The 20438-nt window shown below is 59.5% G+C and overlaps 1 protein-coding gene across 3 annotated transcripts in view; it reads right to left on the bottom strand.

Moving 5' to 3' along the window:
• Nucleotides 1-598: 598 nt before the first annotated feature.
• CACNA1S (calcium voltage-gated channel subunit alpha1 S) overlaps nt 599-20438 on the bottom strand; it is a 62710-nt gene continuing 42870 nt past the window's right edge. Inside the window, exons 26-44 of one of the 3 annotated variants that reach the window (XM_036909482.2) lie at nt 20268-20426; nt 18911-19021; nt 17675-17758; nt 12637-12693; nt 11635-11763; nt 11374-11439; nt 10687-10778; nt 9861-10020; nt 8746-8873; nt 7706-7802; nt 7291-7393; nt 6303-6404; nt 5920-6044; nt 4485-4613; nt 3704-3918; nt 2332-2417; nt 1550-1638; nt 1237-1377; nt 599-1099 (exon numbers count right to left, since the gene is read on the bottom strand). In XM_036909482.2, the coding sequence (XP_036765377.2) occupies nt 773-1099; nt 1237-1377; nt 1550-1638; nt 2332-2417; nt 3704-3918; nt 4485-4613; nt 5920-6044; nt 6303-6404; nt 7291-7393; nt 7706-7802; nt 8746-8873; nt 9861-10020; nt 10687-10778; nt 11374-11439; nt 11635-11763; nt 12637-12693; nt 17675-17758; nt 18911-19021; nt 20268-20426 (2400 nt within the window). In that variant the 3' untranslated portion in view covers nt 599-772. Of the gene's footprint in view, nt 1100-1236; nt 1418-1549; nt 1639-2331; nt 2418-3703; nt 3919-4484; nt 4614-5919; nt 6045-6302; nt 6405-7290; nt 7394-7705; nt 7803-8745; nt 8874-9860; nt 10021-10686; nt 10779-11373; nt 11440-11634; nt 11764-12636; nt 12694-17674; nt 17759-18910; nt 19022-20267; nt 20427-20438 lie in introns of all 3 variants that reach the window. The other 2 variants (XR_005029676.2, XM_036909483.2) reach the window with 2 other exon arrangements.

The raw sequence follows: 20438 nt of genomic DNA, 5'->3' as shown, positions 1-20438 counted from the left end.
AGGGTGACCACAGGAAAGAGCACCCACGAGGTTGGAAAGGGCACCCGGGCCGGGGGTCCTAACTAGGCTCTCACTGGCTGTGTGGCTCCAGGCGGCCGTGTCACCCGTCTGCACCTCCACTAGGCCATCTTGAAAATGAAACTGGCCCCTTCCTCCGGAGGCTGCAGTGAGGGGGAAACGGCATTGCCGGTCAAAGTGCTTTGCAAATAGGAGGTTTTAAGACCCCGGCATAGGATCATGTCTGCAGCTGGCGCCCAGGAGGGGCTTGGCGACGGCGGCCACCGCCCTCGTGATCACCGGGTGCCGGTGAGTGGAGGGTGCAGGCCGCGGGCGGAGCGCGGCGGAGGGCTCTGAGCAGGTTGGCTGTGGCGTGACCTGGGATGTGTGGCTGCAGCCCCTCCGGGGGGCTGGGCCCAGTCAGCGGAGCAGCCGTGGACCTCCAGGAGAGCCCACGCCCTCACCCGGGCCCTTCCGTACCGCACGCGAATGGCAGTCCAGACGGCCCCTCCGTCACCCCCTAGGCCCCGGCCCTGGAGCCCACGGGCAGGGGAGAGTGGGTGCAGAACGGCGCGGAGGAAGGAGACGAGCAGAGACAGCGTCCTAGGCCCAGAGACTTTAATGCCCAGCTGATGGGAGGGGCCGAGGCCGGACTACACGGGCACTGACCAGCCTAGTGAGCGACAGACGCTCCATCCAATCACGCCCCTTGCTCCTGAGGCGACAAGCCAGGAATCTACCTCCTTCTGACTTCCCGCGGTGGTTCCCGACCACCCTACTCAGCCCGTCCCTTGGCTGGGGACAGACGGGGCGCTGTGCTAGGCTGACCCTCTGCCCCAGCTGGTCGTGCGCACAGCCTGGTGGGGAGAAGGGTCTCCTGGGAGCCCTGCTTCTGGCCGAGGCTGCCCAGAGAAGGCCCGAGGCTCGGACAGCCCAGGGCGCTGGCCACGCCTCCCGGAGACTCCTGTCTTCTCAGCGTCTGGGTTGCTACCACCTCCACTTCCTCCGGCTCCATCCAGCAGGCATCCGCCTGGGCCTGGCCTGTTGCCATGACGAAGTCCGCGTCAGCTGCCCAGGTGTCCCGGCCTCCTCGGACCAGAGCCTGCAGGGAGGTGAGGGGCCAGTGGGGTCTTCCTGGGGAGCTGCCTCGGGCCTCCTCTGTGGGACCTCTCTCCACCCCAGGCCATGCCAGGGCCGCCCTGAGGGCAGCCCAGGGCTCTGCCCCAGCCCCCACTTCACCTCCTGGATGAGCAGGGCCGTGGCTGGGGTCCGGCAGCCAGAAAGGCTCTCCTGGGTCCTGCTGCGGTGGGCCATTCCCTCAGGCAGAGGCCCTGGAGTGGGGGTCCAGCTCCCAGGCAGGGGAGGCTCCGCCCTGGCATGCTGTTCCAAGTGCACAAAAGCAAAGGTCCCAACAGGGAGGCTGGAGCCTGCCGGGGTGCAGCGAAGCCCCAGCGCTCCTGGGGACGCCTCAGCCGAGACCCGCCCTTCCCTTACGGGCAGGTCACCGCCACACCCTTCCTCTGCTGACTTTCCTCCCAGGCCGCGCCCTTACCTGGCAGGGGGCAGGGGGCGCCCCAGCTCTGGGCACTGCTCTCTGGCTCAGCTGTCCTGGCTTCTCCACCCAGGGTTGGCTGGGGGGTCCTGTGGACAGGTAGGGTCGAGAGCAAGTGGGGCCGTGGCTCCTGCCAGGTCCCCGGGTCAACAGATCTCTGCTTGGCCCATCAGCCACACCCTGAGAGAAGGCACCCGAAAGGGTGGATGTGTGCTGGCCCCACCCCCCGACTCTACTGGTCCTGATCTGTCCCTGTGGGCTTGGGAGGGGGGTGAGGGCCAACTCTGGCCAAACTTCTTCACTGTGTGTACATACATGTGCATGTGTGTACCAGCACATGCATGCGTGCGTGTGTGTGTGTGTGTGTGTGTGTGTGTGTGTGTGTGTGTACACATGTGCATGCATGGGTGTTGGGGAAGTCCCTCATGGCCACTGAACTCCGGCACCCTCAGGGCTTCCTCTGTCGCACACAACGGTCTAGGACCTACTGGGAGGTTGCCAGGCTGTCTGCCGAAGGTGGCCGTGTCCAGGGGCTGTCCTTTGGGGGGCGGGGATGGGTCTCCTGGCACACCTGCACAGGGCCCTTCTACAGTGCCCCCCACCCTCATGCAGTCACCTCAGTCTGGATGAGAAGCTGGCCCTGACATCTCCCACTCGGGGCCTAGCTGGCTCCCACTGCAACAGGCTCCCAAGCCCCCCTTCCAGCCAGGTTCCCCAACAGCAAGCAAGGATCAGGGCTCCCGGGGAGAAGGCTCAGCTCCTCGGGGGCACAGGACACTGACCCAGGGCCGCCGGTGGTTGGCTGAAGGCTCCTCGTCCAGCGGCAGGTGCCCCTGTCGCTCCGGGGAATGCCCTTTCATGGTGGACGCTGAAATGGAAGCGAGGCCACTGGACTCGAGCAGGCTGCCGCTCCCCTGCCGCCCCTGCCCCTCTGTGGCTGCAAACATCCTGCCCCTCGGGATCAGGACCCATCTCTACGTGTGGCTTTGGCTCCAGGGCAGGCACCGAACCCACTCTCTGCCCAGCCAGCCCTGACTCTACAAAAGGAATGAGCCAAGTGCATTCCTGCCTCCCCTCCTTTACCAGGTGTCCCTCCGTCTACCCTTCCCGCATTCTGTCCATCTCTCAAGGCCCAGCTCCAGCCTCACGACCTCCAGGACACTGGTTCCCAACCATGGCTGCACATCGGACCACCTGGGCTTTAAAAACGGTAAGTGGCTGTGCCCCACCCCCAGGCTTGGGGAAGCCCAGGCACTGCCATATTGGAAGCTCCCTAGACATTCCTAATGTGCAGCAGGGGCGGGAAACACGGTGTGTCCAGCCCATGGCATCGGTGCCCACTCTGCGAACTCAGGATACGAGCTCTCGGATTGTTTGGTCACAGCCCTATCACGGAACACAGCCCCCGGCAGGCCTGCAGTCGTTCAGGGCTCTGGGCTGGATTCACGGGGCCTCTGGCCGGGAGGAGGCCTGGCCACGGACAGTGGCTGTTACCTGGCTTCTAAGCTTCTTGCGCATTCCCAAGGGCGAGGCACTCAGCCTTCACAGGCCAAAGGGACGTCCAGTCGCCTGGCCTCCCGCCTGAACAGAAGCCCTGCCTGGAGCCCAGCCCACGGGTTATAATGCTGGGATGCTCTTCCCCCAATCCTGCTGCTTTTCATGACAATTATGTCATCATAGATTATATTTAGTCTGCAGCTGAGGGTTGGTGAGATGGGAACCAGCCAGCACAGTGGGATCTCTCTGGAACCCAAATCCAACGACTGAACTGCAATTGTGCACGGTTTTCTGTAGTACGTGCGGCTGCGGAAGGCCCTCTCCTTCGAACCTCATGTGCTCAGTAGGTCTCCGCTCCAAACCCTGCTGTGGACGTGGAATAAAACGCTCCCTGGGCCCAAGCCAGTGCTGGTGTGAGGTTGCCCCCTGCCGGCCGAGGGAGTCTCTGCAGCCCAGGCCCGCCTCTTGCCTTAGGTGCAGGATGGGTCCCAAAGGGCACAAGGGCCAGCAAATGACACCCTACACATTTAGGGGTGCCCCCTCCAAAAGATCCTGGAACCCACTAGCCACATCCTCCCAGTCCTACCCCAATACCCCCACATCCAGGTGGCAGGGGCTGCTACCTGGAGAGCATCTGGCTGTTGCTATGGTTACTACCTGGCGGCAACGTTGGCATTGGCATTATTAGTATTGGCACGAGCAAGAGGGTTGGGGTTTGGGGCTTGAGGGGAGTCCTCCAGGAACACAGGCGATTCCATCTCCTCCATCTCTATCTCAGCAAACTGGAGGGGTCTCTGGTTGGCCATGACGGGGGGCAGGGAGTTGGTCCTTTCCAGGAAGCTGTCCACCTGGCCAAAGAGGCCTCCAGTCCTCTAGGGGCAAGGAGAAGAGTGAGGGCGCCGAGAGCAGTGCCTGGAGATGCGGGCTGGCCGTGCCTCGGGGCTGCCACCAGAGGACGATGGTGCTGGGAACAAGGGACGAACCCCACGAGGCCAGGGGAGGCGGATCCACACATCGTGGCGTGTCTTTGGGCACTGTTTGCCCGCGGGTAACCCAGGCAGGTTTAAGTAGGCGGTCATCAGGGACCTTCCTGCTCCACGGTGTCTTAAGAAACACTAGACCGAGCCAAGGACTGAGGACTGGGGTAACTGGAGGCAGGTGGGGCATTTGATACTGGAGGGCTTCTGAGAGGCAGTGTTGACTAGGGTTTGTGGGGAGGGAAGGAAAGGGGTGAGACCTGGCAGAGGAAGATGGGGAAGCATGTGTTGCACTGGACACCTTGAGTAGTCTGGGTCATTGATTCCGAGTCCCCAGAGATGGGGGGGGGTCTCCTGCTTCCACGTTCCTGTCCTGCGTGGCTGGGCTCCTGGCCCCCCTCTGTGAGGCAGCACTGCTCCCCGTGCCTAGAACACACGGGGTGGCCGTGGCGCCCACCTACCCGGAATATCCCTTCCTCCATTGCAGCCTCCACCATGGCTCTCTCCAGCTCCTCTTCAGCTATCAGGTCCCCCGAGATGGTTCGGCGGATCTCGGGGGCAGCCTCCTCCTCAATGGTCCGCAGTCCAGCCTAGAGATAGAGACTCGGTGACCTCCAACAGTCCAGAAGGGGATACCAGGCTGCTTCCCTTGGCCTCACTCATTTCTAATCCCTTCTCTGGGACCCTGGCTCTTTCAGTGTCCCAGGCCTTGGTGAGACCACCAGGTCCTGCTCTGGCCCCTGGGAGAGTCCAAAACCTAATGGTCTCCAAGGAGTCTTCTCTCAGCTTCCCAGGTTATTTCATACCCTCCCAGGCCTCCAAGTTGAGAAATCTTTCAACTCAATGCAGTCTTGCACAATGATCTCTTTTGATTGCACATGACATTAACATAATTTTTTGAGCTGATCAAAATTTGTATCACCAGCAATGGGACAAAATCAAGACTGGTGTCACCTGATAGTTTGCATCATTGATTCTGTGACATTCCTGTCCAAGACATGTATCCTAAATCTATTATGAGGAAACATCACATGAACGTAAACCCAAACTAAGGGATATCCTGGCTTGTAATCTTCAAAAATGTCAAGGTCATGTCAAGGAGAGACTGAGGAACTGTTCCAGATGGAAGAGGCTAAAGAGAAAAGACAACTAAATGCAGTGTGTGATCCAGGCCCGGATCCTTCTGCTACAAAGGACATTAGTGGGACCACTGGTGAAGCTTGCATGGGGCCTGAGGAATGGATGACAGTGATTACCAATGTTAATTTCCTGATTTGGGGGGTTGCATTGTTATGTGGGGGACTTGCTCCTACATGCCCTTGCTCACAGGAACTACATACTAAGGTGTTCTGAGTTGACAGAACATCATGCTGGGAATTACTCTCAAGTGGATCAGAAGAGAAAGGTTTTTGCATTATACATGCAACTTTTTAAATTGTGAGGTTGTTTAAAAATAAGAATTGCAACTGAAATAAATTTTTGAGCACACAGCCCAAATGCCTGTATATTTTTTGATATTATAAATTCTGTGCCTTGCAACTAACACCAGAAAAATAGATGAGTAAAAACCACGTTCTAGATTTCTTTGCATGCCCAGTGGATGACTGCCAGGGCCCCCCGGGAGCTCTGCCTTCTTTGGAGAGCGCCGCTCATATCGAACGCAAATTTCTCCTTTGCACAAATCCCATTTCCTTTAGTCCCAGCATGCAGAGACGGAAGAGCTCCTGGCTCCTCTCTTGAGGTTGAAATGCCTTCTGTTGTGGGTCCTCCAGAACTGTCATTCCACGTCCTCACTGGTCCTGGCTCCCTCCTTCCCTCTGCACTCCTGCCACTGGGCCTCCAGGGTATGGAGAGGGAGCTGGAGTCTGGGCCCTTTGGAGCTCGGGCTGGGCTTACCTGGATCTGCACCGTGTCCTTCTTGGGCCGATACCCATAATACTCTTCCTGGCGCTTCATGAACTTTCGGAAGTGCTCCTGGATGAGAAACGTGGCATAGAACTTGCCTACAGTCACTTCGTCATCTGCAGAGGAGCCAATGAGGGACCTGAAGGCCAGCGGGACTCTGACCCTGGGCTTGGAGGGGGGCCAGGTGTAGCCAGGACTGGGCCCTGCAGGCTGCCCCTCCTCTTACTGACATGGCCAGCACCCACCCTGAGGCTGGTGCCCACCCTGACGGCCACTGTGGGGCCGCTCTCAGATTCCCACAGGGCTTCCTGGGGAAGTCCCGTGTGTCCACCCCTCGGCTGCCTCTGGACCCTCGTCTCCCGAGCTGCGCCCACCTCCTATTGGAGGGATGACCTGGTCCAGGAGCTTCATGCTGGTTCTCTTCCAGATCTTCTTGATGATGGCCCTCAGCTCCTCGTTGGCCTGCTCAAAGTTACCTGGGGGCAAGGGACAGGCAGGGGATGGCCCTTGGGTCATCCAGGCCAAGCCGAGTGTAAGTGGCAAAGCACCCTGGACTCTCGGAACCTCTCAGGCAGCACACGGCTGACTTTCTCTCGGGACGGCCGCCATGCCAGGCACGGCGATGGAGGAGGACATCGCTGTGCCCCGGGGGCAGCCTACCCCTTGGGCCAGGGGCTCCCTCTCCTCAGGCCTCGGCTCCCAGTGTCCAGAGTGGGTGGCTTTGAAGGCTGTCCTCCCCTGCTCTTCCCTGCCCCCCGCAGAAGCCTTCGAATCCCCATGCCCATGGTCTGTCCCGAGGGCCCCAGGCAGCCTCCCTGCGGCTCCGACTGGGCTCCTGCCTGACTCTTGGCCTTCCTCTCCTTTCCCTCCCCAGGAAACCTTCTGTGGGGTGTCTCCGGTGCCTGCGATGGTCCCAACAGCCCATGGGGATGGCCCTGATACAGCTGAGCCCCGAGTGAGGGCTCAGGGACAAACTGGGACCTGCCCTGCCTCCTGCCGGCTGCTCCCACCCGGGGGGCCTGCAGGTTTAAGGAGCCGAGTGGAGTCCATCAGCCTGCCCAGTGCTACCTGAGTACCTCCTCTGCTCCTGCCCCGGGCCCAGCCTCAGGGCGGCCCACCCAGTGCGAATGCTGCCCTGCCTCTGGCCCCATTCAGACACAGCTGGGTGGTCACAGATCCTGAGTGCCCTGTGCCCTGTAAGCCCTGAGGGGTGTGAGGGTTCTGTGGTCACGGCCTGGGGGGCTCTCACTGCTTCTCTCCATAACTCTTGTTTCCAACCTTCAGCTCTGAGACCTGGCAGAGTCTGTGCCAGAAAACAGCCTCTGCCAGAAGGGAGGCACTGCACGCAGTGGGGGGCCTCACCTTCCGTCTTGATCTTGAGTGCCGTGCGTACCAAGGCGAAGAGAGTGGCATTGAAGGTGACCGTGCCATCACTGTTCAGGGGCATGTTCATGCCCACCAGCCGCTGTGGGGGTGGGGGAGGCAGGCCTGCTGCAGGGCTGGGACCAGGCCAGGTTGGCAGGCCACCCCCCTGGTCTGAGCTCCGGGAGGGGTGGGGCATGATGGCTGGGGTGCAGGCCAACCAGGATGCTCCCCATGAGTGGGTGGGAAGATGGGTTGGGGGGCACTGCAGAGACATTAGGTTCTCAGAGGGGCACTTGCGGACCCTGGAGATGACTGCTCCTAAAGGAACCATGCGGTCGGACCTCACTAGCTTCCCCAGCACCTGGGCCTCTTCCTGTCCCAGGGCTGCACCCCTCCCGGCAGCGCGGGTTACCTTACAGGCTACCCGGTGTGGGCAGAACTTCCCGAAGCCCAGCGGGGGCTGGATCCTTCTCAGCAGGGTCACCACGTCCAGGTGTTTGATTCTGCCCCTGCAGGGGGTTGCACACACTTGTCTGCCTGGGAGCCCAGCCGCATTCCTTCCCTGCTCAGAGAACGGGCCAGGGAGAGGGGACAGGAGCCTGGGGACGGTGCCTCATTTCCAACCACGCTAGGAAGGGGAAGCCAAGCTCCCTTTTTCAAGAAGAAACAGTGGTTGGATTCCCTGTTGCCCACCAGCAGAAAAGGGCTCTCTTTTTTTGGGCAGATAAAGGCCAGAATTCCCTCAGATATGGAATCTTCAGGCCTGGAATCTGGGTCTCATTTCCCCACGATTTCTTTGGGTTTGGGTCAAGCTGACGGGGGCCTCTTGTGCTGTGTTAGTGGAGGTAGAGGGTTTGGATCAAGGACAGTAGAGGCCCCCACTCCCAGAGGCCGGTGGAGGGCTGGCTGGATAGCTGTGCCATAGCAGGTTGGAAGGACTCCATGAGATAATGCACGCTGTGGCTAACGGCGCTGGACACCTGGGAACCCTCTCCCACTGGGAGTGACCACCTATTTAGGAAGCATGTAAAGACAGCAGGGCTGCCTGGCTGTTAATGCGCACGCAGATGCCCCAGGGTGCGGGGCAGTGCTGATCAGTCAGACCAGGGTGGGGCCGGGGCTCTGCATTTTTATCAAGATCAGGTGCTTGATAAAGTCTGCTATCAGTCTAGTCAGTGGACCGGATTCCGAGTAGCCAGGGCCCGGAGGGCCTGAGGAGGTCTGAGTTTCCTGTTCCTAGACGAGTCCAAGCAGAAGCTGGCTGACCACTAAAGTCAAAGGGGTTTATGGATGTGGGACCCCTTCCAACCTGAGGAGCTCCAGTTCTCTGATTTGGGGCCTCAGACAAGGGAGAGGAAACCTGCTCATTTGTATTAGACTGGAGGGCTAGGGTCCGGGTGGAGCAGGAGAAGGCGGCAGAGGCCCAGCACAGAGTGTGCGGATGGGACTCACTTAGCCTCTGGGTCATACTCCGCCCAGATGGCCTTGAACTCGTCCAGGTGATGAGGGCCGAGGATGGACCAGTCCCGAGTGAGGTAGTCAAAGTTGTCCATGATGACAGCCACAAAGAGGTTGATGATCTGCGAGAGTGGGCAGAGGGCTCCCAACGGGGACAGGCGGCCCGGGCAGGAATGGGGTGGGGGGTGGGGACGTTCCCCTGGGCACGGCGTCCGTTGCCTCTCCCTACCCAGGCCCTTCCTTGCGGCCCCTCTGCATGGCCTGCGCCCCCACACAAGCCACCCATGTCACGCCTGTGTGCTCTTGCACAGGCAGTGTCCTTGCTGGGTGCTGGGTGCTGGGTACTCAGCCTTTAAAACCTGGCTTGAGCTCCTCCAACCTCAGCCTCTTCCCCTCACCCCAGAGAGATGATCTCCCCTCCTTTGTGCCCCCCCTGGACCATGCCCCTATTACGGCCCTTGCCTTTTCTCTCTGTATTGGGCGTCCCTTTGAACTGCAAGATTTGCTCACACATGGACCCCCTGGTACCCAGTGAGCTCCCTCAGGGCTGAACCTTATTCATGTTTCTATCCCCTGCACTGAACCCAGGGCCTGGCATACATCAGATGCTCCAACAGCAGTTTTAAGAGAATATAGGAAACAAACATGAGCTAAGAAGCCAGAGCCCAGGGGATTCCACTGGCCCTTTGCCTTCCACACGGACAGCCAGCAGCCCTGGCATCTCAGAACAGCCTGGCACTCTGTTTCTAACCCCACTGGGGGGCAACCTTCTCTTCCAAGGAACAGGGAGGGGCAAATGGCTTTATTGGAAGCTCCTACTTATTTAGGACAGAATCCCATTAATTCTTTTGATTAATTACCAACCAAAACCAGAGCAGAAAGGTAACACCTTTCAGTATCCCGTCTGGAGCAGGAAAAAGCACTTGGAAAGCCGAGCCACAGGCAGCACAACCGGAATAAGGGAAAATCTAGCCAGAGCCTCCTACCCCCTGCACCCCCAAGATCACTCCCTGCAGAGACAGGAGCTGGGCGGCAGGACAGGACAGGTGTCCTCCCAGCTGCCCGCGTCAAAGCCCCCTCCCCGGCCCCGTGCCCCGCGGGCCCCTCACCAGGAAGGCACAGAGCATGTAGAAGCTGATGAAGTAGTAATAGGCGAAGCTGGTGCCGCACGTATGCTCCTCGCCTGGGGCATGATCGGACTCGGGGTCGCACAACTTGCCGTAGCTGCAGGCCAGCAGGATCTCCTGCCACGCCTCACCTGTTGCACACCTGGAAGAGAGGGTTCCTGTCAGCTGGGCTGCTCTTGGGTGGCCCCTCCTGAGGCCAGGAGCCTGGTGGGGGCGGGGCGGGGGCAGTGAGCAGACTGGGGCTACTTCCCCTGCGCTCCAGGTTCAGCGTACAGTACAGCCGGGTGTGGGCTGGGCCTCAGCTTCCCTCTGCACGGCAGTCCCCTGCTCTACCCCTCGGGGGCACTACAAGCAGGAGCTAAAGAAAAGGGGTTTCCTGGACGGAGGAGCAAAACCAGTCTATGATCCAGGTCACTGGGGGAGCAGCCGGAGAGAGCTCTGTGCTACCCAAGGCAAGGTGGGCCAGAGGTCACCCAGGCCTCGCCACTCCCTTCTTGAAAGGACACTTGACCTCTGTCTCCTGCTCAGCGGGATGAGATTGGGGAACAGGCGGCCCCATTCAGGACTGGCTACGTCATTTTTGGGTCCCGTGCAAAACAACGATGCAGCGCCACCGGCTCAGAAACGACTTAGAAAGAGGCATTGGTTGAAGAGCAGTTAGCATAGCTGCCATCCAAAAGTGAGTGAGCATTTCAAGACAGGACAGGGCCTTAGCCCTTCCGAGCCCAGGGCCCGGCTCCTCCAGCAGAGCCTCCAGAGCAGACTGGAGCCCAGCGAGGGCCCGGACGGGGGCATCAGGGTCTCCTGCCTGAAGAGAAGCAGCACAGCTTGCGGGAAGGTCTGGAAGTTGTTGTTCCGGTTTATTTGGGTCCCATCCACCAAGGCGATCTTCCCAAACATCTGCAAATCACAAAGCGCTCTGACTTTGGGATCTAGATAACGCCTCCCCTCAGGTCATTGCCTCCTGGCCCCTCCCACCTGACCTGCTCCCCTGTCTACCCCCACCCCCTCCACATCCCCTTCACTTCAGATCACAGGAGACCAGAGGCCAAATCAGCTGGATGACTTTCTCCAGGTTGGCTGAAATTCTTCCCATCCAGACAAAGGAAAGCGGGAGGGCAGAGCCATCTTCCTAACAGCCAGAGGACCTGGGGACTCACTGCAGGCTATGGGGGTGGGGGGGCTCTCAGGGGAGGGCGGACTGAGACCACCCGGGTTTCTAACTGGCCTTAGAGATGCAGTCTAGTCCCTGCTGTCCACCTGCATGCAGGGCCCCTCTTGGAGGGCTCCCACCGACTAAGAGGGCAACTGTCTGGGAGAAGGTGAACGACCTCCTCTTTCAGTCTTGTAACTGACCCACTGGGCTGCCAGGATGAGGGCGGCACGAAGGGTGGAGGGGGCAGGCTGCGTGCTGATTTGGTTTCTCCACCATCCACTGATGTCCCCTCTAACCTGGCCAAGATCCCTCCTCGGCCCGGGCCCACCTGCCTCTCACCTGCATGCCGATGACCGCATAGATGAAGAATAGCATGACGATGAGCAGAGCCACATAAGGCAGGGCCTGGCGGGGAGCAGGGGGTTGGTTCGCAGGGCCTCACCTGCCTGCTTTGCACTGCCCTCCCTTAGTTCTCCGGGGACCCCAGGCTCCACACGGGGCTGGGTGGATGCCCCCAGCAGCCTCTCCCGGAAAGTGCAGTGCCCAGGGTCCCCACGCAGACCTGGCCAGGCCCCCAGGCAGCGGGCTGGGTGCACACACCTGGAAGGACTTGATGAATGTCCACAGCAGGGTGCGCACACCCTCTGCCCGGCTCAGCAGCTTGATCAGCCTCATGACCCGGAACAGGCGGAAGAAGGCGCTGGAGATGCGGGCACTCTCGTCTGGGTCCTGCGGGGCGGCAGCCCCAGAGGTCAGTCTGGGTGGCACCTCAGAGAGGCAAGGGGCAGGCAGGGTGGCAGGGCAGTGTGTGTGCGCCGGGCAGATGTCCACGGCACGGAGAGGCCCCACATCACGGCCCCCACTGGGCACCAGCGCTGCGCCCTCCTCCGGCTCAGGCTCTGGGCTTGCTCAGCTGGGAGGAGCGCCAAGCCGTGCTGAGACAAGCCATCCTTGGGGGGCGGCAAGGGGGATTTTGTTCTGGGGTGAGGCTGCCGCCAGGCCCACCTCCTGCCCTGTCAGGGCCTCCTGCCTCATCTCGCCTTCTCCTCAAGCTGCTGCCGAGCCGAGGACCTGGCAGCTCTCCTGGGCCTCCCCTGAGTGTCCTCCCAGCGCAAAGTTTCCCCGAAGCTCGGCTGCTCGGGTGCCATCACCTCAGCATGGCACCCCCCACCCCACCTGCACGTGGCCGTCCTAGGCTGGTAGGCCGCTGCTCTGTGCCAGCCTTAGACACCCTCATAACTCTGGAAGGGGAGAGCCCCCTGCCGGACTTCCTGTGGCCCCAAAGGCCTTGTGCCAAGGAACTGCCACTAAGGTTCTGTGCCAGCCAGCACTCACAGACCTCTCTGGACGCTTCCACCCGCACAGAGGTGCCAGAGAGACCGCTTGCCCCACGTCCTGGGGCTCTGGGAAAGCCGCTCCGTCCATGCACACCCTACCACAGAGTCCCCGCCTCCGCCCTGCCCCTCAGGGGGCCTGCTCTAGGGAGGAAGCCCTGAGCGCCGGGCCCTCCCCATGCAGTGCACGCGGCCAGGCCTGCGCATGCGGGCTGCAGGGCGGAGGGCTGGCGGGCGTGCTGGGCAGGCTCATGCAGCCCGGAATTACAACGTTCCCGCAGCCTCCGCCCAGGCAATACAGTCCCCCGCTGGAGGCCAGGAAAGTCTGTGGAGAGAAGAGACGAGGGGGGGAGAGAGAGGGGGGACACGGTGGGAGGGGGGTGAGGACAGGCGCCAGAAAGGACAGACACACAGAAGAGTTAAAGAGAGGAAAAGACAGCAGGGGGCCAAGACCCCAGGGGCTGCCGATCAGGGGTGTGTGTGGGGGGTGAGGACCAAGCTGTGGGAACAGGGAGGCGACAGGCTGGGGACGAGGGAGCAGGAGGAGGAGGGAAGGCCGGCCCACGCCTCCTGTCTCGTCTCTGAGATGCACCTACAGCTGACAGGGGTGCAGGTTCTTCCTGTGTGTCCGCATTGGGTGACACTGGGGACCTCCCCAAGGGAGGCACACGGACCAGTACCTGCTCATCACTATGAGGGGCTTCACAGCCCATCTCCCTGCACCCGGGGATGCCGGCCAGCATCCCTGTGCCACGGAGGCCCTCACGGAAGCCCCATCCTCGGGGGCAAAGGTGCTTCCCTGCCCCTCCCCGCACCCCGCCCGGGGCGGGACCAGGGCTTCCCTCTCCTGGCCAGGCTCTTAGAGCGCAGGTGTCCGGTGCGTGGGAGCAGAATGTTTTCCTGGTCACTCTGAGCGTCTCCCTTAGGCCACATTTCAGGAGAAGCCCTTAGCTGGAGCCCTGGTGCAGGTGAAGTCACCGCCTTATCTGACACTTATTGGTGGGTGGGCTGGCTCCCAGAGAACTGGCCTCCCGACCGGCATCCTTTCCCCCAGACCCCTGGTTCTCAACCTGGCTGCACATCAGAGCTACACGGAGAACCTGAAAATACATATACATGTATACCTTTGTTGGGTCCCCAGCCAGGCCAACTAAGTCAGCTTCTAGGGGATGCGCTGGCTTCAGAGGTTTAAATGCACCTCAGGTAATTCTAATACACAGACAGGAGTAACAACCACTGTTCTAGACTGTGCGGCCAGCGTGGCAGCCCCTGGGCTCTGTGGCGTTGGAATTACAGGGAAAACTGAACAAAATCAGAAACGCATTTCCTCCATGTCACCTTTCAAGTGCCCGACAGACACGTGGCTAGTCTAGCACTGAACACAACAGGGCATTTCCGTCACAGTGACTGAGGGACAGCATCTGATTCTCCGCAAGTAAGGAAACAATTTTGATGTACCCAGGTCTCCCCATGCACTGAACTCAAACTTCAAGAAGCAGCTATGTTTAGTTGGGCTGCTTATTTTGCCTGTTCAGAGTTCTCTCTTCCGACTGCTGGTGAGGCCTGTTGCTTTCAAACCATGGGGCCTTTGGGGTGCTCTTTCCCAGCAGAAACTGAGCAGATGGACATATACAACACACACGCACACACGTACATGCACACACACATACACACATACGCACATGCGCGCGCACGCACACAGGGGTTTCACCTGGAACCTACCCTACCCGTCTCACCAGCCCACCCCTCGGTCCGAGCAGACGGAGTTCTATCGCTGTCTGACCTATACCAGGGGCTGAGCACGACTCCCAGGCAGGCGTGCCCTCCCCTAGGAGGCCGAGTCCCCAGAGGTGCCGCTCCCTTCCTGGGCGCAGCCTTCCGGAGGGCTCCTTCCTCGCTGGCTCCATGCTTCTGCTCGGCTGCTCGCCCTCCCTCACCCCTCTTGGGCTCCTCTATCCTCTCCCTCGCCTGTCCACCCACCATAAAGTTCGTGCCTGGGCTGGTGCCTCTCGTTAGGCAGTGGGAAGTTTAGAAGGAAGCCCTCCATGTGATGACCCCCCTGGCCTGGGGAACAGTTCCCTGCTGGGTCCCCATGGCTAGAACAGCCACCCTTGAGTAGAATCCACCACGCCCATGGCTAGGGAGACTCAGGGGTGTGCTCTGCTCACCTCTCCCAGAATGCAGCACAGCAGGCACAGCGCCCAGAGCAGCACCGTCGCTGGATTTCAGCCTCTGACTCTTGGAGCTCCTCTTCCCTGCCTCCTGCCCCCTCCTTCACTTCACCCTGCAGCGACCCTCAGCCTCAGAGCATCAGAGCCGCCCCTAGAGGTGACCGTGGGCCTCCTCCCTGCCTGCCCACTGCTGCTGCCTCTCCTCTGTCCCAGGCCTCACCCCCTCCACCCCATGTCTCTGGGTCCAGCTCCTGGGGCCATCTGCCTCCCCACTCAGCCTGGGCTGCAGGGCCTGCCGTGTCAGCAAGGCCTCGCCTACACTCAGATGCCCCCCCAAGGGCTCGCCCTCCAGACCGCACCAGTCCTGGGGTCTGACTCCTGTCCCCAGGCTGCAGGGCTGCCAAGCATGAACCCAGAGTGGATTGGAGCTGCCAGGCCCACCCCACACTCAGACCACTGCCTCACGGCTGTGTGGCAGCCCCATCACGCCCACTCCCTCCCCTTCTAGCCCAGGACACTGCCTCCAGGCCGCCCAGGAAGGGTGCGCCTATTTGCCCCTCCCAGACCCCTGCATTTCTGCCGCCTCCAGCAACTGCTGTCGACCAAACTCCCCCCAGAAGCTGTTCCCTGTGCCCGCTGTCGCGCCTTCGCACCCCCTAGTCACATCTCCGTCCCTTGTAACCGGCTCCTGCCCCACGTCTGCTAGCCGTCCAGCTGCTCACTGATGGCCGCCTGACCACAAGCCCTGTGACCTTGAGGCTTGGGCTCCTCTGCCGTCGCCCGTCCCACTTGAGGCTTCGGCCGTCATCTCCATTCATCAGAGACGGGGCTGTGTTCTGGGGCGGCCACCTCATGCAAGACGCAGAGGGACCCTCCATTATCCGCCAGCACTTGCAATGACTTGCTACCCATCTCTACTCGTACACCCGGCACGGAACCCACACACCAGAACAGAATGATAGGGGCCGTGCCTCCCCAGACCTTCCCTCCTGGAGATGCCGAGTCACCCTAGACCCCTTCCTTCCAGTGGCCCTGGCAGCAGTCCGCATGCTGCTGGCCCCTCTCCAGCCCCGAGCTGCTCTGTTCCGCGCCCACAGCCTGTGCTCCCGCTCTCATTGCTTCAGGCCCATTTGCTTTACCTCTGCTGCGTTCCTGGATAAACTGCTGTGTTCTGAGACCCAGCTCCTCCCCAGGGACACTGGGTCTTGAGCCCTTTCCTTATCCGAGGACATGGCTCCTGTAACCACCCCCCAACCCCACGCTAACTGCAGGAACCCGAGGATATGCTCTCCCGTCTCCCGTTTCCGAGGAGACTCTCCCTGGCTCCACATTCCCCTCCAGCTTCTATCCCACTTCTCTTTATAGCAAAACGCCTCAAGAGGACTGTCCGTACTCACATTCTTTGCTTCCTCCCCTCAGTCCGCTCCCACCAGGCATCCTCCCCTGTAACCCCCACAGAACTGCTCTCGCCCGCCTCGCCGCCACCTCCTTCCCAGCCCTGTTTGCCGGCTCCCCCTCTCCCCCCCCCACCACGAAGCCCAGGAGCGCGCCGGGGCTCAGTCTCTGCGCCTTTTCTCTCAGTGATACCTCTTTTCAGGTGATCTCGTCCATCCCCACGACTTCAGATGCCACTTTTATTTCCAGAGGCTCAGAGTCGCACCTCTAACCTGACCTAGCCTCTGAGCTGCACACTCATAAATCCAAGCCTGCAGGGTGTGTCCATTTGCAAGCCTCATAAGCATCCTAAATTAGCACGCCCACAGCAAAAATACTGACTTCCGCCCCACACCTGCCATTTCACCAGTTTCCACATCTCAGTAAATGGGATCTTAGTGGCTTGGGCGAAAATCCCTGTGATCAACCTTGATTTGTTCTTTCTCTCCCTCGAAGTGAAGGCCATCGACAAATACTGTCAGCTCAGCCCCCTGGGTGGCTCCAGACGCAGTCCACTCCTCCCCACTCCACGGCCAGCACCCGGCCGTCATCTCTCCTCTGGGTTATGGCCAACAGCCTCCTGAATGCTCCCCAAGTCAGCGCGTGTCCCCTACAGTCTAACCTCAACACAGCAGCCAGACTGACCCTTTTAGAACGAAAGCCAGACCAGGTTTAAACCCTCCAAAGGGCGCTCATCTCTTGGAATAAAAGCCAAGATTATAACCATGGCCTTCAAGTGATGTGGCCCTTGACTTCTCTCTCTGGCCTCATCTCCCCCATCCTCCACTCCAGCTGCAAGGGCCTCCGGCTCAGGGCCTTTGCACACACTCTTTGCTCTCTGTACAACCCTCTGTCCCTGCACAGCTCACCCCCTTACTATACTCAGGTTTTGCTCAAATATCATCTTGACACTAACCTCTCATTTCCTTCCACTCTCAGCCTTCTACCTGCTTCATTTTTCTCCGTGGCACATGTCGGGCAAACGGGCCATGTCCCAGTTAGCGTCTGTCTCCCCTGGGCTCTTGCTCGTGCTGTAACCCTGGCACACCCGGGAGGCCCTCACTAAGTATTTGAAGAGTGAATGACGACTGACTCCCGGACTGGGCCCCTTATTTTTGTCATTTTTACTTTCTGCCCCTCCCCTACAGATTATCTAGAAGCACAGCTCTGATGCTCCCCCTGCCGCAGTGAAAACCTTCAGTGACGTCTCACTGCCTGCTGCATGAAGTTCAAGGCCCCTCCTCCCCAGGGCTTCCTCTCCAGCTGCAAGTCCCCCTCTGTCCTCTGCATGCTCACTCTCAGCATCACCCGAACCTCCTTTTCATTCTTTCCTGCCCTGTGCCTCTCCCACAGCAGCCCTGGGTTCTTGCTCTTCTCTCCACCTCCAACCATCAGCTCCCTTTTGCTTCAGGGCCCACTTAAGGTTGCACCACCTCCATGAAGCCTTCCCAGACCACCACACCCAGAGACGCTATCTCCTCTTCACTACAGCTCTTGTCTGGGACAGCCGGGCACCCTCATTATGTCCACCTGGAATCTGAGTTATCTGTCTGCTTGGCAGGATTGCAGCTCCTGTCATTTCTACCTCTGTAACCCTTGGGATTTCATGCTGAACTCTCAGTGAGCGTGCAAGAAACATCTGTAGCCCGCATGAATGCTTCAGCCCCACCCCAGCGAGGTTTCCACGCGCCTGATACTCACGTCGATCTCGCTGAGGATGACGTCGATGATGCTGCCGATGACAATCAAGAAGTCAAACACATTCCAGGGGTCTCCAAAATACCCCTGGCAGGAAAGAGATGGGAGAACCAGGGCATGAGCCTCGGGAGGAAGGAGCTCCAGTGGCTGGCCCAGGGTGGTGGCCCCCATGCAGAACCGATGGGCCACGCCAGGGTGGGGGGTCATGTGGCTCCCCTTTTCCCCGGAGCTCCAGCATGCCCACCTGCTCCCGCCCCCCTCTCCCGTTAGCTCTTTATTTCTCCAGAGCATCAGGTGATGGAAGGGGAGTGAGAGAGTGGTTGGGTACTCGGTATTTGGGGTCTTAGTCCAGATGGGGAGCTTTCATCCCCCCACCCTTGAAGCCCTCTCTGGGACTTGATAATGCAGACCTGAGCAGCCAGGCCGGGCTGAGCTCATGGGAGTGGACCTGAGAACTGAGAGCACAGCCAGACACAGGCATGCCTCAGAGACACGTGTGCACTTGGTTCCAGACCGCTGCAGTGAAGCACGTATCGCAACAAAGCCAATATGGCAATAAAGTGAGTCAAATGAATTTCTTGGTTTCCCCGGGCATATAAAGTCATGTTTACACTGTGCTGTAGCCTATCAGGTGTGCAGTAGCATTATGTGTAAACAAACAATGTACACACCTTAATTAGAAAGTTAGTTGCTAAAAAATGGAAACCATCATCCCAGCTTTCAGCGAGTCGTAACCACTGGTCACAGATCACCACAACAAATACAATAGCAATAAAAAAGTTTGAGATATTGCAAGAATTACCCAAATGTGACACAGAGACATGAAGTGAGCAAATGCCATTAGAAAAATGGCAGACTTGCTCAATGTAGGGTTGCCACAAACCTTCAGTTTGTCAAAAACACAGGATCTGCAAAGCGTGACAGAGTGAAGCAAGATAAAATGAAGTGTGTCTGCTTCCCCAGCCCCGGGCCTATCAAGCTTAGGGGAAGGCGGGGAATATAAGATGGGCTCAAAGAATGGGGCAGAAAAGAGGCCGTCAAGATCTCTACTGCGTCAGCCTGGAAACCCTGCCTGCCCTGTGTCTGAAGGCAGACGCGGGCAAAGGCATGAGCAGGCTGGGGGCAGAAGAGCTGGACGAAGGGGCCTTCGGCGGGATGAGGCTGGAGGGGGGGGCACTCCATGAGAACCCCTCCAGCCGGGCCCCGCCAGATCAGCTTGCCCAGGGCCCCAGCACTCACCCTGGCCTTGAACGCCATGAGCTTCAGGATCATCTCCAGGGTGAAGATGAGGGTGAAGGCCACGTTGAGGATGTCTGAGATGTGGTTCATCTCCTCTGACTGGTTGTAGTGCTGTTGGGGGCACAGGAGTGGGGCTGGAGGTTGCATTCCCAGAGCCCCATCCTCTTCCTCAGGCCCCCTGCCCAACTTTTATCAATCTCAGAAAACTGGGGTCCTGCTTCGCCATCCCCTGAATTCTACCAAGCCTAATGACACCCCTTCCCCAGAGAGATGACGAAAGGAGGACAGAGGCACCCGGCTGCCGCCCTGTGCTGGGTGGCACGGCCGGGCTTCCTCCCGCGTCTGTTTGGGCTGCCCAGCAGGGAGGCCCCAGCAGGCTCTGTGACAGCTCCCTCTAGTCACCTGGGCACGGGACGAGCAGAGAAGCCCCTGGTTGCAGAGCCGGCGTGATGACCGACTGCAGGAGGACGCTGAGCTCACCAAGCTTACTTTACCTCCTTGGTGTCCCCAGTGACGGTGAGGCGTCTCAAAGCAGCAACCTGAGCCCCTCCAACCCGCCACTGTGACCCTCCTTGAATCTATTTCCTCATAAAGTTTCCCACACATTTCTTATCCCTTTTTAGAAAGCTGATGACGTCCCACTTCTTCCACAAAACCTTCCCGAGCAGTTCAGAAGGACGTGGTGGCTGTCCCTCCCCTCCCCTGTCCTGGCAGGACTGCCTAGGTCTGCTGCCCAGCTTGGACCCACTCCTGAGCCATTGCTCATGATCCTCTGTGCGACCTGGGCTGCTGGCTAGGTGACTCCTTTCCGTGTCTTCATCACCGAGCAATGTGTGGTCAGGCCAACGGGTGTCTCGGGCGCCTCGGGCCAGGCCGAGCTCGGCAAGTCTATTTATACAGGGCTTAAGGGATCAGATGTTTAATTAAGTCTTGATAATGATGCTGCTGATTATGATATTCTCTTTAGAGTGTGCTTGACTCCTAAGAGGCACCTGCTCTGTGAATATTAAATCCATTTTTCTTTTGACTGGAGCCAGAATTGCAACCAACTCAACCATCCAGATTTGCAACAGCAGAAGGAAAACAGAGAAAGCGCTTCCCACTTCCTACACTGCCTCGTCCTGTGTAGACGTCCTCTGTTTAAAAAATGGCCACAGCTGTTTGTAGGCTTGGAAGACCTCCTTCCTAAGCAGTCAAGTGCCTGGCAGCACGGCCTGGGTCTGGCTCACGTGTCTCCCGGCACAGCGCCTCACCGCACAGAGCCTGGCCCATAGCAGGCGCCAGGAGAAGCGCCCGGAGAAGCAGGCGGACCCTGCCCAGGCCACAGCACATCAGGCACTATCTCCGGGGGCCTTACCTGCATGCCCAGGCAGATGGTGTTGAGCATGATGAGGGCAAACATCAGGTACTCAAAGTAGGAGGAGGTGACGACGTACCACACCTGGTACTGGTACGGGTTCTTGGGGATGTAGCACCGCAGTGGGCGGGCCTTGAGGGCATACTGCACACACTGGCGCTGAAATGCACC

The sequence above is a fragment of the Manis pentadactyla genome, chromosome 9, assembly GCF_030020395.1.
Source record: "Manis pentadactyla isolate mManPen7 chromosome 9, mManPen7.hap1, whole genome shotgun sequence".
In the NCBI taxonomy this organism is placed as follows: Eukaryota; Metazoa; Chordata; class Mammalia; order Pholidota; family Manidae; genus Manis; species Manis pentadactyla.
The sequence above is the reverse complement of the archived record's forward strand: the minus strand, read 5'-3'. Positions and strand labels throughout refer to the sequence as shown.